This window comes from Protomyctophum bolini, assembly GCF_963924005.1.
Source record: "Protomyctophum bolini genome assembly, chromosome: 6".
In the NCBI taxonomy this organism is placed as follows: domain Eukaryota; kingdom Metazoa; phylum Chordata; class Actinopteri; order Myctophiformes; family Myctophidae; genus Protomyctophum; species Protomyctophum bolini.
The window spans coordinates 43,232,882-43,251,143 of record NC_137867.1 but is presented as its reverse complement, the minus strand read 5'-3'; the positions used below and the strand labels follow the sequence as shown (position 1 = coordinate 43,251,143).

Below are 18,262 nucleotides of genomic sequence, written 5' to 3'. Positions count from 1 at the left end.
TAACAGTAGTCTACTAACAGTAGAGTTGTGTCAGTGTTGTCAGCTCGTTTCTGAACTACTACGGGGTCCCATGCAAAGTGTAACATCATTGCCATCATGTGGCCATAATGTGTCAGAGCAGTTGTTGGGAGCAGCAACAACTGATTTATTTATTGATTGATTGATTGATTGATTTGATTGATTGATTGATTGATTGATTGATTGATTGATTGAAATATTTATTAACAGTTTGCAGAATTACAGAACATTTCAAGCACAAACTCAATACAAAGACTGTTAACTGTGAGTGACGACCCAATTAAGCATTACACTTGTTTACAAGAGGGTCCACCATGTTAATTAATCAGTTCAATTCATCGACGGTTCACGTCGTGTACCCGAAAACTACATTGAAGAAGCTCTCCAGTCTCCATCATGTGCCGTCAACCTCTGTTCAGGCAAAGGTGAACAGGCTTTCAATTACCTGATGTCATGAGTCTGACAGTCATGTCCACCCGGCCTGCTGTGCGTATTCGTGTAGTGGGGGCTCCGGGGCTCAGACTAGTGCGTCCACTAAGGAAAGTAGGCTTTCTAATTACACAAGCGGCCGCCTCTGTATTGGTGAGTACACTGAGTAGGTAAAACGTTCTTAATATTTTCGCTACAGAGTCGAGATGCTGGTCTGCATTTCATGCGACAGCAGGAAGAACAGTTCCATATCCTAAACGCGAGCTACATCAATCTCCAATCCTGTGTCCGGACACCCAAGCGCAGCCTCTCACTGAGTCACTCTGTTCCACATGCTGCCCTCCATATGCCCCCGCCAAGGTGAGTGACTTTGAAAGGGGGGATTGAAAAAGAAAATCCTCTTTAACCTAAAACAATTGGGGTTAATAGAATGGAGGCTAATGGCTATACAATACACAAAGTGAGTGTCAAAGTGAGTTTAACATTGTTTAATACAATCAGATGGGACTTTTCAGTTTGGATGTATGGGCTGCCTGTCAAGGCCAGAAAGTAGTTTTTTGCTACTCAGTAGGCGTTCCTGTATAACTTGATATCACGTGCATCCCCTCTATTAACAATTATAAAGAGTAAAATGTAACAATTTAGCCCTACTACTTTGTATGATGAATAGCTAAAATAGCCAAGCTATTCTCGCTATTTACATTATTCTATAAAAAAAAAATATATATATATATATATATATATATATATATATATTTTTTTTTAAATATTTTAAATAGAAAAATCACTGTAATACAGTGACTGAATGTTTTATTAACACTAACCGTTTGCAAAATAATACAGAGGTACAATTATACAATCATGCTAAAAGGATAACAGGATAACACAAAGTCCTATAAGTGCTTGTTTCCATTGTGGTCCTGTGTATTCAATTCATTGAGACATACAAGAAATCATCAACACTATAGTTGCAATAAACGTATATGTACAGAAAAGCAATTGGTGAGATAGGGGGTCATTTCTGGTGTCAAGCTTAGAACACTTTTCTAGAACGCATGAGAGAACACACATGTCTCTCTGCAAATAGACGTGTTCTCTTATGGCGCTCATACACTTATCCCCCACACCCAGGGCAAATACGGGCTTTGTAATGTAACATTCTCACACCCGACCAGGGAAAATACAGACTGGATATGTTGATAATGAAGTATAACTCGATTGCACCCAGGGCAAATGCAGGCTTTGTAAGGTGATATAATAGGCTTGAAATAAAAGCTCCAAAGTTGAGTGGAAGAACTTGTATCAGTTATTCTGTTTTGCTCTTACTCCTTAGACCACAGCACTTGGAGAAGCAGAAGCTACAGGTCTTGAAGAAGAGCAGAGCTATGATCAGAGTGACGGCCAAGAGGAAGCCTATGACATCCAGGCTGTGGTATTGGTACCAGGTGAGCTCATGAGCCTGCACCCTCAGGTGTTTAGCTCCTTTGTTCCTCATGGTGAACTCAATCCAGAATATCGCCTCGTCTTTAGGGCTGATAGGCCGGTCGTGGTGGATCCTGGAAAGCCGCATGGCGTTCTCCTTGTAGCTAAAAACATAATGGTTGGTTTCAGGCGTGCAAATATAGATCAACACAAGGCACAAAAGGAATATTTATGTAGTACCAATCAGACATTTCATCATCTCATGATGAAATTATCCCTTTCATTTCTTAGGACTGCAACTATTGATTATTATTCTGGTGCATGCCTAAATCGAACACAAAACAAAGCATCATTTTTGAGTGTCATTGACCTAAAATGACTGCAATACAAACTTACAGTGGCTCACTGACAACTGCATTTATTCCATCCACAAGATCTTTGGTGCTCATGGAGTTGAAGTCCATGATGAGTGCAGCGCCCTTTGCCTTCATATGAACCATGTTGTCTGGCTGGTCCAGGAACATTGGAATTCCCACCATAGGGACACCATGATAAATGGCTTCGTAGATGCCATTTGTGCCACCATGGGTGATAAAAGCTCTGGTCTTGGTGTGTCCTTGAGGAAAAGATCAAAGCAGATCTCAGTATCTACTGTATGTACAGTGAGATGTTATTTCAGTATTGTATGGGTACTCAGTTAAATGCATAGAGTATTGGTATTGTTTGAGGGAACACTGATTTGGACCTGACACTGACAGTACTTACTTAGAAGCCAAGTTCTTACGTACCCAGTAGATCATTCTGAGGGATCCAATCGTATATTCTGGTGTTGTTACCCAGCGTCTCTGGTTTCTCTCCACTGTGTTTCCAAAGAACCTGGTAAAAAATAGCCCCTTAGATAGCACTTTATGTAGACTTAGATAGCATTTTATACAGACTTATAGCTTGTTACGTAGACAGCACTAGAATTGCATTTTATGTAGTCATAGCACTTTATAGTACGTATAATATAGTATCCATAGTTTTATAGTTTAATTATATAGATACTCCACTGTTGCGCTCTTAGCTTACCCCTGATTCATGATAACTACTTTTTATGTATGTGATGTATGCCATGTTTTTTTGTTATTGCTTAATGTAAATCGCTCTGGATTAAGAGCGTCTGCTAAATGCGTAAATTGTAACGTTACGCTACTTCAGGCTGTCGGGCACTAGTTAACAACCAGTGGTGGAAAAAGTACACAAATGTTTTACTTTATTAAAAGTATCAATACTGCAATATATAAATACTTTGTTAAATGTAAATGTGCTGAGTATTGGCATCAAAATGTACTTAAAGTACCAAAAGTAGAAAGTATTCAGTGTGCAGAATGTTTCAAGTTTTCAAATGTATAAAAATATTTTGAAAATGGCAGATCTACAATCTCACAAAGTGGTTAATAATAATCAAAATCTACAAAGTAACTAGTAACTAAGGTTTTCAAATAATTGTAGTGTAGTAAAAGTACAATATTTGCCTCTGAAATGTAGTGGAGTAGAAGTAAAAGTACTGACAATTTGACATACCCAAGAAAAGTGCAATTACCTCAAAATTGAACTTAAGTACAGCACTTAAGTAAAAGCACTTAGTTACTTTCCACCACTGCTAACAACAAGATAGCCTTCCCTCCTTAAAGTTACGTCTCACCTTCTGTGGGATCTGAGCGAGGGCTGAAGCGATGGTGTTGGCCCTCTCTGTGGCCATGTCTTTAACGATGGACCCCAGGGTGAACACCACGATGCCAGCATCTCCAGAACTCTGCACAAACTGCTCCATATCCTAAAGAAGTACAGTAGTCACATGACATGAAGCAACACACATTCTTCTTAGATGACTCACAGGTCCAGGTCCGGGCACCTATACTGTATATAGGCTCAGTGTTGCGGGTTCGAGTTCCGGTCCCAACAGCCTTCGCTGCGTGTCACTCCCCATTTCCCCAGCTGTAAATGGTGTGGTGGGGTTTGGAGGTGCATCAACCCTTTCGGGATGTAGAAGGGGGTGCGATCGATGCCTAAAAACCTCTAAACTGCCCACAATTTCACACAATGTCCAGCCATATGCTAGATTGCCTGTTCTCAGCGTTGGGTTCGGGGACCACTAGGGGGTCCAACTGGACCCTTACGGTTATAAGGGTCCATTTGTATACACACATTGATTAGGTCATGTAATGGTGATGTAAAACAAACGGTGCAAACACAAACGCCATTAACAATAAAGAGACAATATGACGTAATGAGGCACATTATGACGTAAATGTCCCCTTCATTGTCAATGGCCTTTACAAAACAAACATTGAACTAAGACAAACATTAAACCTGTGTATAGGAGAGGCTGGTGCCCCTCAAAAATAAAAAGATTGTACATGTGAGTTGTGGACCTCTTAGGACCCCTGGTTGGTCCCGTACCAGATGTTGAGAAACGGTGTGCACCATGTGCTAAGATTCACCTTTTACCTACAAGAGCCTACTAACCTCTGGTAAAGGTTTTGCTGGTCTGCAGTGGATGCCACCAACAAACTTGAAGTTTGGGAGGACGGGACGAGGGAAATCAAAGTCCCAATAGGTGCGCATCAGCCAGATGTCTGCTCTGCCCATCATGTCACAAAACATAGTATCCTTGCCTGTCAAGGTGCCAAACAAATAAATGGAAGGGTTTTGCAGATGTTTTCACTTTTCACTCACTTTAGAGAGGATGTATTGTTAATTAAATTGTTAGTCAATGATTTTAAGCTTTTAGGTGATAAGGTGACCACCGAAACGGTGGTTTGGGCGAGCGGCGAGTCGCTTACCACTGCGGTGTGATGCCATGTAATTTTCGGTGGTCACCTAACACTGGAGTATGATGAATAGGCCTGTAACACCCTGCAACACCCTTTCTGTTCAGTTAGTTATTGTATTTTACCAATGACTGTTACATAATGGTACATAATGCTAGATCATTGTACAATGATAAGATTTGCCAATGATGTGGCTCTGCTATAGATCTATTTTTTTTATGTTTGTCTACAACATAACATGCCCAAAATACTAGGGACACCGGGGTTGAAGTTACTCTCACGGTACATCCCACTCCACTAAAATTAGTACAGTTTGACAAAGTGATTGCTTTTAAATTGTCAGCTTTTGCACCTATTTATGTATTTGTATTGTTTCTTGACCGTCCTGGTCACTTTTGGAAAAGAGAGTTTACCTGAGTAAAGGATATATCATATTATATGAAACTGGATAATGTTTAACTGTCTGTATTAAGGTCACAATATCATAGCAGATCAATTACGCCCTCTATGGTCTGAATATGTACATTTTATGGTCAAGGAAGGCATCATTCACATTCTAAACAAGCTCTGGCACTTTCCTGAACATGCATTTGTTGTCCTTTTCGATTTCTCCAAATTCCGCTTTTTATGATGTTTTACATGCGTATGTTTCTTTGCACAAAGCAATTTCCCCTAGAGGCAGTAAATGTTTCATTCATTCATTTCTAGGCTCACGTGCCTAGCCCTGAAGGCATATTAATAACTGCATGTGTTTAAAATTACAATCCAACTCCAACTGTACAATTAGCCTCACACCTCACCTCTGATCTCAGTGTAATAACTATTAGGATCTTGCCAAATATAGTGCGCTAGCAGGTCCTGAGAGGCATAGAAGAGAAAGTTCACCAGCCTCTCTGAGAAGCTCATCTGGTCAGTCAGTTTGACCATGACCCCAGGGACGTAGGACGGCGGCGCAGGGAGTTGACCACACAGCCTCTCCCAGGTGTGGGCCATGGAAAAGCGAAACGTGAAGACCAGGGGAACGTCCAACATTTCAGCCACAAGGTCGCTGCCAGGGTAGATGGGGTCAGCCAGCAGAAGGTCATACTTGGCGTCCTTCAGCTTTGTCATGACGCCGTCTGATTTCAGCAGACCATCCAAATAAACCAAAAAAAACTTCATGTCTGTCTTCATCACATTTGTAAATCGACTGAGGATCTGGAGGTAATTCAGGTGGTCTATCTCGTATGTGAAGAAGTTAAGGAAGTCTGTGAAGACCTCTTCCAAGCCCTCCAGGGAGAGCGAGACGTTGAAAGGCTCATAGTGGAAGCGTGAATTCTCGCTGGCCGTCATGTACAGGGAGACATTGGGAACCAGCACAGTGATGTGGTGTCCCCGGTCCACCAGAGACTCCAATACAGTCTTGAGGTTGATCCAGTGACTTCCCTCGGTGTACCATACCAAAATGTTACCGCCGCTTGCATCCCCTGCGATGCATGCCGCCAGCAGCACCCACACAGACACGCATCCACCACACCGCATGCTGATCGTTTGTGAGAAAAATAGGTTTTGTGCTCATGATGATAAATCATTAACTTGAGACATGTGAACTTTGTTGCAGATTTGTAACACAGATAACGCCTTTTGGTAACCTTTGATAACCCTTTGGATGTATTGGTGAGGGCTTTGATGTCCACTTACAGTATGAATACAGTATATTATATGTTAACTTGAACCGCTAATATGGAAAATGTATGTTGTTTTAGGTTTTTGTTTTGTTTTGGGGCACCCTGTTTTGTGTGGGCGTCTGAATTTAGCACTTGCATTTTAAGTCTATGAATTTCCTCAACTTTTGTTTGTGTTTTTTACATACGTTTTATGTTATGCTCTCATGTACTGTATGGTTGGCTGATGTTTTTGTTGTTGTTCTATAATCTTTGTGCAAAGTAATTTCTCCTAGAGGCAATAAAGGTTTCATTCATTCATTTCATTCATTGTGCATGTCCCTTCCTTTCATGGCTCTCGTGCCTAGCCTTGAAGGCATATTAACTTGCGTGTTGAAATTACCAATTGGCTACCCCTCACCTCTGATCTCAGTGTAATATGCATTAAAGTCTTGCCAAATATAGTGCGCTAGCAGGTCCTGATAGGCATAGAAGAGAACGTTCAACAGCCTCTCTGAGAAGCTCATCTGGTCAGTCAGTTTGACCATGACCCCAGGGACGTAGGACGGCGGCGCAGGGAGTTGACCACACAGCCTCTCCCAGGTGTGGGCCATGGAAAAGCGAAACGTGAAGACCAGGGGAACGTCCAACATTTCAGCCACAAGTTCACTGCCAGGGTAGACGGGGTCAGCCAGCAGAAGGTCATACTTGGCGTCCTTCAGCTTCTCTATGACGCCGTCTCTTTTCAGCAGACCATCCAAGTAATCCAAAGCATACTTCATGTCTGTCTTCATCAAATGTGTAAATCGACTGAGGATCTGGAGGTAATTCAGGTCGTCCATATCATACATGAAGAAGTTAAGGAATTCTTTGAAGACCTCTTCCAAGCCCTCCAGGGAGAGCGAGACGTTGAAAGGCTCATAGTGGAAGCGTGAATTCTCGCCGGGCTTCATGTACAGGGAGGTGCTGGGAAGCAGCACAGTGATGTGGTGTCCCCGGTCCACCAGAGACTCCAATACAGTCTTGAGGTTGATCCAGTGACTTCCCTCGGTGTACCATACCAAAATGTTACCGCCGCTTGCATCCCCTGCGATGCATGCCGCCAGCAGCACCCACACAGACACGCATCCACCACACCGCATGCTGATCGTTTGTGAGCAAAATAGGTTTTGTGCTATATTTGTGCAAAATAGGTTTTGTGCCCGAGAAATCATTAACTTGACTATGTGAACTCTGATTTGTTGCAGTAGATAATGCAAACACATTTTGGCAGTGTTTGTGAGGGCTTTGTGTGTGTGTGTGTGTGTGTGTGTGTGTGTGTGTGTGTTTCTATGTGCAGGGCGTTGCTGAAAATTAGCACCTGTGTTCAGCTACTTCCCTGGGTAAATAAATAATAATAATAATATTTTTTTGAAGTCCACTTACAGTATACCGGTAGGCTTATGGCACACCCGCACACTAACTCGATGTATAGAGGAACCACTATTATGGAAAATGTTAACATTTTTATTTTTTATGTTTTGTATTGGTGACAAATGCAGATGGACATGATGGAGATGCAGTATGTTCTGTTGGTATCTACATTTTCTCATCAATTTTGCAAGAAAATGTCGGCAATTATGTAAACATTCCCTTCAAAACATATTAGAAACTTTATTTTAAAACTTTATTTAATCAGGCACGTTTTGGTGCTATTAAGGTAAGGGCTTTAAAGTCCACAATGCACGTATACAGTTTGTACATTATAGATATAATTCACTAAGATATGTATGTACTGTAACTCAATGTATATGAAAGATCTTAACATGCTGTAAATATTCTCTTCAAAATGTAACTACAACAATGCGTTGTATAGTAGTGAAAGATTGACCAAATGCACTTTAGCACACCGTCTTTATGCATGCACAAAGGTCCTTTGCGTAATGCGTGGCCATGTGATGCAGCCAGCATAGAGGCGTTTTCACTACTGTATGAAATAAATGAGGTGAGGTGCCAGCTGCAATTCTATGGACACAAATTGCCATTTCTTCCCGATAGAGTTTTACCAGCCCAAATCTACATGGAACTAGAAAGGTGTGCTCAATCTCCAGGGGGCACACCCTAGGCTATTAATTATAACCTTGAAACTATCGCTTATTTTCTTAACGGTTATTTCTTATCGATTACTTTGCAGATTAATCGAATAATAAAAGTGTGTTTTATATATATATATATATATATATCGTGTGTGTCTGTCTATATCGCTTAATGACTTTTTGTCTTTTAATACTTCGTTGCACATTGCACAACAGTGTCATGCGAAAATATGAAAACAGACCATCTTACAAGCTCACGTTGCATGATGGGTAGCCTACTGTATGTTATCATGATACAACAGCCAGGCTACTGCAGTTGTTATCAGGTGTTGAAGGAATGAAGGCTGGGTATATATGGTGATAGATTTCCCCGCACCCAGGCCAAGGCCTGCAGTGTATGTTGATATTTGAGAAGTTGTCTCGATGTATATTGTGTAAGCACAGAGTTTCTGGTCAGTTCACAATTTAAATGAAAGGGATAGCATGCCATGTTACAAGTGCATCGATAGAAACAGAGTTGACCGTTATGTAATCCACTATCCTTTTGAAGCAGTTCAAGTTGAGTGGAAGAACTTGTATCAGTTATTCTGTTTTGCTCTTTCTCCTTAGACCACAGCACTTGGAGAAGCAGAAGCTACAGGTCTTGAAGAAGAGCAGAGCTATGATCAGAGTGACGGCCAAGAGGAAGCCTATGACATCCAGGCTGTGGTATTGGTACCAGGTGAGCTCATGAGCCTGCACCCTCAGGTGTTTAGCTCCTTTGTTCCTCATGGTGAACTCAATCCAGAATATCGCCTCGTCTTTAGGGCTGATAGGCCGGTCGTGGTGGATCCTGGAAAGCCGCATGGCGTTCTCCTTGTAACTGAAACACATGAGGCACAATAGGAATCTTTCTGTACCAACATGACATTTCATCGGTATGTACCATCATAATCATTATTAAATTCAAGAACCTCTGTCTGTCTGTCCACTTCCGCATAGAGCAATGCGCCTTCACACAACACCACAACGCACGGACGGCCTCACAGAACCTAGCGCCGCACAGCCCTGTCCTCCAACCTCAATCTGCCCTGCATTACACACGCCAAACATTCTAACAATCATCTTAATTCAATTAATTTGCGCACTGAACAGCTCCATCACAACGGAATGCTTATCTGTCGGGGACTCGGGGTGGCCAAATGGAGACGTTTTCTTAACAACAACAGGGTTTAACTCCACCCGGACGGGGCATTGCCTTGGCAACAGTTACAATACTGTGCACTTTTATATCTGTTGGATCATAACATATATAATCCGGGGAAGACAGATCCCGTGCCGTCGGAACAACACAATGACAAAAATACATACAGACAGATGCAATGACCAACGCTGGCTCAGTAGCTCACGAACGACACATTCCGAAATCACACAAAACATCTCATTCTTAACCTGATTATATAAAGAACAAATAATAGCTTATATCAGACGGTGAGCGATTAGTGACCGTCTACAAAGTGCAACACCGAACGTGAAAATATTCAATAACTTCCATTTATAGGCAGAATATCACCACCAAATGTGTATACATCACACATCAATGGTGTACTTATGATTGTACTGCAGCATTTTCTTGCAAAATAAACTAGCCTACTAATTAGCCTACTTTTGTGCCTAACCCAACTTCCCAACAACATCTGTAAACAATTCCCCCCCTATCAGTAATGTGATCTATATTACATCACATTACCCACACTGAACATCATTTGCTGTTCATATTATTCAGAACGGGTAAGGACTAGTTTTATAATGCATCTATAGGCCCTATATACAATTGAGGGAACTCGACGCTCACATTCAGAGCGCACATTTTTGTGGACTACAAGTCAGGTCCATGTTGCAAGTGAAACTAAAACAGCCCTTTTCCATATCGCATCGGACAATGGCAAGCAACAACACCACAGCTTATCTGTGTGTGTGTGTGTGTGTGTGTGTGTGTGTGTGTGTGTGTGTGTGTGTGTGTGTCATATTGCACTGCAACACACACGTGGCACGGATAAACAACAACACGGAGTGCGTGGTGTTAGACTTGAGAATTCTAGTACTTTACTATAGAGAAATGCCCACAATGCTATTTTCAACATCTACTGTATTACAGTATTATTTATAATCCATCAAATCGAAACTGAACCTAAACCCTAAAAACAATCAGCCATTGACCATTCTATCATTGACCAAAAATGACTTCAATAAAAACTTACGATGGCTCACTGACGACTGCCTTTATTTTATCCTCAAGATCTTTGGAGCTCATGGAGTTGAAGTCCACGTTGAGTGCAGCACCCTTTGCCTTCATATGAACCATGTTGTCTGGCTGGTCCATGAACATTGGGATTCCCACCATAGGGACACCATGATAAATGGCTTCATAGACACCATTCGCGCCACCATGGGTGATAAAGGCTCTGGTCTTGGTGTGTCCTTGAGGAAAAGACCAAAGCAGATTTCAGTATCTATATATAGGGGGTATCCCAAGAACTCGCCAGTTTACCAACTCGCTGCAGCGAAAATTCTTCATCAATGTCTACTCTTCATCGTAACATGCTGTCTTCATCAGTGTAGTATGTCAAACCCACAGATGTTGTTATAGTTCATTTCCAAAGTGATCAAATTATTTTGTGCAATTAAATGGTCAGCTAGATAATGATAAAAAAGTTGAGTATGTGTGAATACCAATGATAGTTGGCCTACCAATTCAGCAGGATATTGTTTACTAATGAATTACATTGTTTCTGTACATTGGTGTTTAAACTTTAGCATTCCTACTTCATCTAGTGTAAACTCTAAACAACTATCCTCTCTCTCTCTCAATTCAATGCAATTTAAATGAAAGTGAAGACTTAAAACTAAAATGCACTAAACCGCCACAAGTCGGTAAACTAGCGAGTTCTCCGGTATACATATAGGTTATTTGCTCGAGATAGCTTTTCTTTCAGTATTTCATGGTTACTCAGTTAAATGTATTGAGTATTGGTATTGTTTCAGTCAATTGGTTTGGTTGACAGTACTTCAGTCAAGTTCTTATTTACCCAGTAGATCATTCTGAGGGATCCATTTGTATATTCTGGTGTTGTCACCCAGAGTCTCTGGTTTCTCTCCAGCGTATCTCCAAAGAACCTGGTAAAAATGGCAAAATGTCACACTACACTGAATGCATCCTGAGCCATATTCCTATATACAGTACACTTCAGGCTGTCAGGCGCAGATTGTACTGTCTGTGAACTGGCTTATATCTCACCTTCTGTGGTATCTGAGCGAGGGCTGATGCGATGGTGTTGGCCCTCTCTGTGGTTGTGTTTTGGACAAAGGACCCCAGGGTGAACACCACGATGCCAGCATCTCCAGAACTCTGCACAAACTCCTCCATGTCCTAAAGAAGTACAGTAGTCACATACCAACATGAAGCAACACACATTCTTCTTAGATATATAAGAGTGGCTCATTGTTGGTATCAGCCGGTAACATGCGGGAGTCTGTCCCCGTTACAGTACACTAGACCCCTGGGAGATGGAGCGCCACACCTACCATCAGCTCCCACTAGTCCTTACTCCACGGCTTGGGTGTGCATGGCAAGTCTTACTCATATGCTGAGTTGGCGGTACCTGGTATCGAACCCATGACCTTGTTAGTGCCATCAGTGCTCTTTGACTAGACCAGCAGAACCAGGCAAAGAGACTGACATAACACCTACCGGACCAGCAGAACCAGAACTACTAGACCAGCAGAACCAGGCAAAGAGACTGACATAACACCTACCGGACCAGCAGAACCAGAACTACTAGACCAGCAGAACCAGAACTACTAGACCAGCAGAACCAGCCAAAGAGACTGACATAACACCTACTGTACCGGCATTTCGGCAACTATTGGCACTATCCAACTGCAGATCAATCTGCAACTTTTCCCGCGTAGTATAGTGTACTGTACACTTTATACTATAGGCTACTATACAGTATGTAGCTTGAGACTAATCTCTCTACTTTCTCTCTCAATTTCATGGATATCACGTGCACACAAGTCTCCATTCATTGTCAATGGGAATTTAACAAAAATACAGATTTGCTCGTCTACATAATGACGTAAATTCTCTATTCATTGGCATGTAATGTTTGTGTTGGGACAAAAATCGACACTAGTAGCATAGCTGAATATACAGTAGGAGGGACTAGCGCCGCTCAAAACTGTAACCGTCTGCATGGTCTGCCACATTTCTGTGTATATCACGTCCTACATTCCATTACTTTTCAGTTAACTTCCCAGCAAGCATGGTCTGGACCCGACTAGTCAGATCTGGCCCAGAATGTCACCTTATTTCAACCAACATACTGTACATTCTGCCCACTGAAGACCGAGGCCAGCCAGAGCCACTTAAGTCATATCATAACTAGTCAGATCTGGCTCAAAATAAGCTATATTATTTCAACTGGTGAAGTCGTCCTGGAAATGACGTAAAGATCATCCCCATATGGGCTGTGATCTAGTCCTCCTGAACGTCACCGGAGGACGTCATCATAACGTAATTTGGCTTGCTGGGTTCATTGTGTAGACGCTGAGTAGTAGAGAGGTCACTGGTTCAACTCCTATAGTCACTGGGATGATGAAAATTCTCTTGAATTACTTTAAATGTATAAAGTTTTTTCTTTAACGTCAGCTAAAATCAATCAGTTAAAATCCCCTAACCCTTTATCGTACAACTACAGCTGTGCGGCTTCAGTTCAGGTGGATCACCACCCATCACCACCCACCAGGCAAACCAGGCATACTTAATGAACTGGTGGGGGTGCCCACATAAAAACTTTATTTTGAAAAATGTCTTCCTTATATAATAATAATACCTGATGAACATGTTTTAGGGTGGAAAAAAAACCATGGCACTCCATCTTTAAGACAACGTTTTGATCTCACAGGATCTTCGTCAGGTCAGTATCTGATTATTATAGTCATACTGCATATGTTTCTAGAGTTACAGACCCGTAAGGGTCCACTTCAGGGTCCCTGGTGGGAGATGTTGCGAAACGCTCTGCTATAGGTTTCACCTTTCACCTACAAGAGCCTTGATTGTACTAACCTCGGGTAAAGGTTTTGCTGGTCTGCAGTGGATGCCACCAACAAACTTGAAGTTTGGGAGGAAGGGACGAGGGAAATCAAAGTCCCAATAGGTGCGCATCAGCCAGATGTCTGCTCTGCCCATCATGTCACAAAACATAGTATCCTTGCCTGTCAAGGTGCCAAACAAATATATAAGTCATTTGTATACTGTAGGTCAACAGGTGCCAACAAACAGGATGGTTATTGGTAACCTACAGCATGTCATCATGACGTTTTCTCTCACTTTAGGATCTTTAGCTAATTACATTAAATTGTTGATTTTGGTTATATGATTTTTAGCCACTATGAACAAAACAATTTATTCGGTTATGTCTGTTACTATGTTCATCATACACACATATATTAGATAATGTATTCGGTTGTGCCTGTTAATATGTTCATCATACACACATACACACATACATTGGATATACGATTTCCTTACTGAAATCTGCTGTATACACCTTTGCTACTGTATGATATACAGTCATTGGAAAAACAGACTAGAAGAGTCAGTCACTCAATCACTCAGTCACTCACTCTTAACAAGCTCTCAACACATGGTCTGAATTTGGCACTTGCATTTTAAGTCTATCAATTTCCTCAACTTATAGGCCTATGTATTTTATTGTGTTTTTTTTTACATACGTTTTATGTTGTTGTTCTATAATCTTTGTGCAAAGTAATTTCTCCTAGAGGCAGTAAAGGTTTCATTCATTAATTTCATTCATTGTGCATGTCCCTTCCTTTCATGGCTCTCGTGCCTAGCCTTGAAAGTATATTAACTGCGTGTTGAAATTACCAATTGGCTACCCCTCACCTCTGATCTTAGTGTAATAAGCATTAAGGTCTTGCCAAATATAGTGTGCTAGCAGGTCCTGAGAGGCATAGAAGAGAAAGTTCAACAGCCTCTCTGAGAAGCTCATCTGGTCGGTCAGTTTGACCATGGGCGCAGGGACGTAGGACGGCGGCGCAGGGAGTTGACCACACAGCCTCTCCCAGGTGTGGGCCATGGAAAAGCGCAGCGTGAAGACCAGGGGAACGTCCAACATTTCAGCCACAAGTTCACTGCCAGGGTAGATGGGGTCAGCCAGCAGAAGGTCATACTTGGCGTCCTTCAGCTTTGTCATGACGCCGTCTGTTGTCAGCAGACCATCCAAGTAATCCAAAGCATACATCATGTCATTCTTCATCAAATTTGTAAATCGACTGAGGATCTGGAGGTAATTCAGGTCGTCCATATCATACATGAAGAAGTTAAGGAAATCTTTGAAGACCTCTTCCAAGCCCTCCATGGAGAGCGAGACGTTGAAAGGCTGATAGTGGAAGCGTGAATTCTCGCTGGCCGTCATGTACATGGAGACATTGGGAACCAGCACAGTGATGTGGTGTCCCCGGTCCACCAGAGACTCCAATACAGGCTTGAGGTTGATCCAGTGACTTCCCTCGGTGTACCATACCAAAATGTTGCCGCAGCTTGCATTCCCTGCGATGCATGCCGCCAGCAGCACCCACACAGACACGCATCCACCACACCGCATGCTGATCGTTTGTGAGTAAATCAGTTGGGGCCCCGCAAACCATGCTCATGCATGAGAAATCATTAACTTGAGACATGTGAACTCTGATTTGTTGCAGATTTGTAACACAGATAAGATAACGCCTTTTGGTAACCTTTGATAACCCTTTGGACGTATTGGTGAGGTGAGGGCTTTGATGTCCACTTACAGTATGAATACAGTATGTTAACTTGAACCACTAATATGGAAAATGTATGTGGCTTTAACGTCCACTTACAGATTTTCTTATTTACAATAATGACTTGTAGTAGTGAAAGATCATTGAAGTGGTGAAATTAAATAAATGCACTTTAGCACACTAACCTCCCCCGGGGCAGACACCTAAACCTAACCACCCACCCTCTCCCGACCCCCAGCGCACCTCGGACCAATGCTCCTTCTGAGGGAACATAGGGCTGAGGGAACATAGGTATGACCCTGTGTGTGTGGTCTAGGTCTTTAGTTTACTCAAGTTAGGGAATAAGACAATAATGCGTCGCCATACGACGCATTGTGAGCTTGTAGAACTGCTATTTTCAGATGTCCGAAATGTATATAGATGGGGCTGAAGTGGTTCATGGTTTTGTAATAATAATAATAATCTAAATCTACAAAGTAACTAGTACGTTTTCAAATAAATGTAGTGGAGTAAAAGTATCAATATTTAGATCTGAGATGTAGTGAAGTAGAAGTAAAAGTATTTGGAAATATACTCGAGCAAAGTACAAATACCTCAAATTTGTACTTATAAGTACTGTACTTAAGTAAATGTACCGAGTTACTTTCCACCACTGGAAATAAGGGCAGCTGATTTCAGTGCGGGGCCACAGGGGTCAACGCTATGTGAATGCATGAGCTCAGTCTTTATGGGAGCCAGTGAGACTGGCACTGTTGTTCCTGGAAAAAGACACCTCCTCCTACCGCAGTGCAAGGCTGTCTAAAACCTCACACTTGGCATCTTGGCCCCCTCATTAACAATGCAGATTCCTTTTAAACGTTGGATTGAGCTTTGGGGCATCTGGAAAAACAATAAGCATTTGAATATTGATTTGAATGGCCTGTTGATTAAGTCAGTGGCCGCTGTTACTTCATTAAATGTGCAGTGTATGTCCACAGACAGACCTCCCCTTGTTGTCCAGGAAACTTAGCAATAATGAGTAAAATACAACAGGTCTTTTCGAGGAAGAAATCTGTAAGGTGGAATGAGTTGCCCAAAAAGATTAAAACTACCAGCTCTGCTATCACATTTAAGTCCTCCCTGAAGTTATGGCTGAATACTTAGCAGTTGGACCTAACTTAGAACATATCCTCCTCTGCTTTAGATGCGCCAACCTTTTATATAAGTTTTTTAATTGTAAATGATATATCCTTTTTCTTTACTCTAAACTAAGTATAGTACAATTAATTAATGTATATCTTTTACCTATTGCATAATTTATCCTGTATTTGTTATGTCGCCATGTCTTTTGTGCGCACATATACACAAACACACACACACACACACACACACACACACACACACACACACACACACACACACACACACACACAAAAAACACAAAAGCTAAAAAACGGAAAATAATAATTTAATTGAACTAATTCCCAAAACACTCACATAGACAGGCTCGGACACCCACACTCATTTATTGTTTCTTTTTAACGGACTGCAATGGAAATAAGCCGTTGGCTTTCTTGCATTATCCCTTTTGATGGTGGTGTATATTTATGTGTATTCTCTTTACATGTAACATTGTCAATAAACATCAGTCAATTGGTTGAAGTAGCCGTCTAGCCGTGCTTAAACGAGCAATGATGGAACTGTTGGAACACCTTAATCAAAACATAAAAATCAGCTGTGCTGATCCCCAGTGCGGAACTGGGTTGCTATACGCTAGCGATTTTCTTGGAACATTTTTGGTCTAGTGACGACATCATGTCGTTATTGTTGCAGAAACAAGCTGAAATGGTGAGCTCCGTAAGCACCGCAGAAGACCGTAAAGCACACCCTCTTATAGTCTTGTGTAATATTGCTTAATTGGAACAGAGGGTGAACATGCAACCTGTTGCGGCCCCCCTCACTAAATCACTAAACTAAATGTATTTGCCGAGTATATAGGCTATATCTATAAGCTCACACGTGTTGTGAACTTGCGATGCATTGTGAATTTGCGGAGCTGCTATCTTTGCACAATGTTCAGCCCAGAATTGGGACACTACAGTTCATGTGGTTAACCCATAGACTGTAAAGGGTTAACCGCGACTGGTCCAACTTCTTGGGAACCCAAATCTATATACTCTTCTTCACCTCCCTTTCCCCCCCCCCCCCATCATCTATATACTCTTCTCTTCTTCACCTCCTTTTCCCCATCATCTCTTTTCCATGATGCCTTTATGCTCTTCACTCCCCTGGCCCTTCTCTCTCTCTCTCTCTCTCTCTCTGCCACTGGGTATAAGGGTTACAGCATGTTGCCTTTTGAAGTAGACATTTGCATAATCAGATTAGAAAGTGGGATTGTCCGTGGGCGCCCCCATTACGGAGTGCTCCAGAAGAGGAGAGGCTGCTGTCCAGCCCAACAATAGGGGCCTCTCCTCTCCCCTCCTCCGACCCGGCCTGCACCTGCATCCCACCCACCCAGGCTGCAGGTCAGCTCCGCTCCGGCGGGCCCACCAAACCGCAGCGGCGGAAAGAGACAGACAGAGAGAGAGAGAGAGAGAGGGTGGAGGGGAGGCGTGGAGGACAGGAGTAGGGAGGGCAGGGGTTGCGCCGAGATATTTAAACATGCAGAGTGTGAATTGGCTTTAAGGGGATAAAGAGCTCAGGGCCTATCGCTTGGCACCCAGCTCCAGAAATTCTTTTTCATGGGCGCCTCAGCGGGGATGGGGGCTGCCTGCACAGATCTGGCCCATTGTGATAACAGATTCAGACAGCGTGCGAGACACCGATAAGGAAATGTGCTCTCCATATAGACCATTACCCGCACACTTGGGAGAGAATAGCCAATCGGGCAGCCATACTTGGCCGAGGAGATGAGAAGCATGCAGATGTGTTATTATTTTGGAAACGCATGCAGCGTTCCGTAATCCTGCTGGAAGTCGGGGTCAACGCAATGTCTGTTGTTGTGATTGGGCGGCTTCTGTAAATAATGTGCCTCAGCAAATTTACGAAAATGGAC

General features: G+C 42.4%; 2 protein-coding genes across 2 annotated transcripts; both read right to left on the bottom strand.

Moving 5' to 3' along the window:
• Nucleotides 1–1,753: 1,753 nt before the first annotated feature.
• Nucleotides 1,754–7,470, bottom strand: LOC308317031 (UDP-glucuronosyltransferase 2A1-like; the record flags this gene model as incomplete). Its single annotated transcript, XM_080765822.1, has 7 exons — nt 1,754–2,033; nt 2,266–2,485; nt 2,658–2,745; nt 3,557–3,688; nt 4,381–4,529; nt 5,486–6,151; nt 6,750–7,470. 7 exons carry the CDS (start codon nt 7,468–7,470, stop codon nt 1,754–1,756), a joined length of 2,256 nt encoding a protein of 751 aa, XP_080621948.1.
• Nucleotides 7,471–8,985: 1,515 nt separating this feature from the next.
• LOC308317030 (UDP-glucuronosyltransferase 2A1-like) lies at nt 8,986–15,071 on the bottom strand (the record flags this gene model as incomplete). Its single annotated transcript, XM_080765821.1, has 6 exons — nt 8,986–9,265; nt 10,644–10,863; nt 11,472–11,559; nt 11,681–11,812; nt 13,511–13,659; nt 14,351–15,071. The coding sequence occupies 6 exons, from the start codon at nt 15,069–15,071 to the stop codon at nt 8,986–8,988; spliced, it is 1,590 nt and encodes a 529-aa protein (XP_080621947.1).
• Between the last annotated feature and the right edge of the window lie 3,191 nt (nt 15,072–18,262).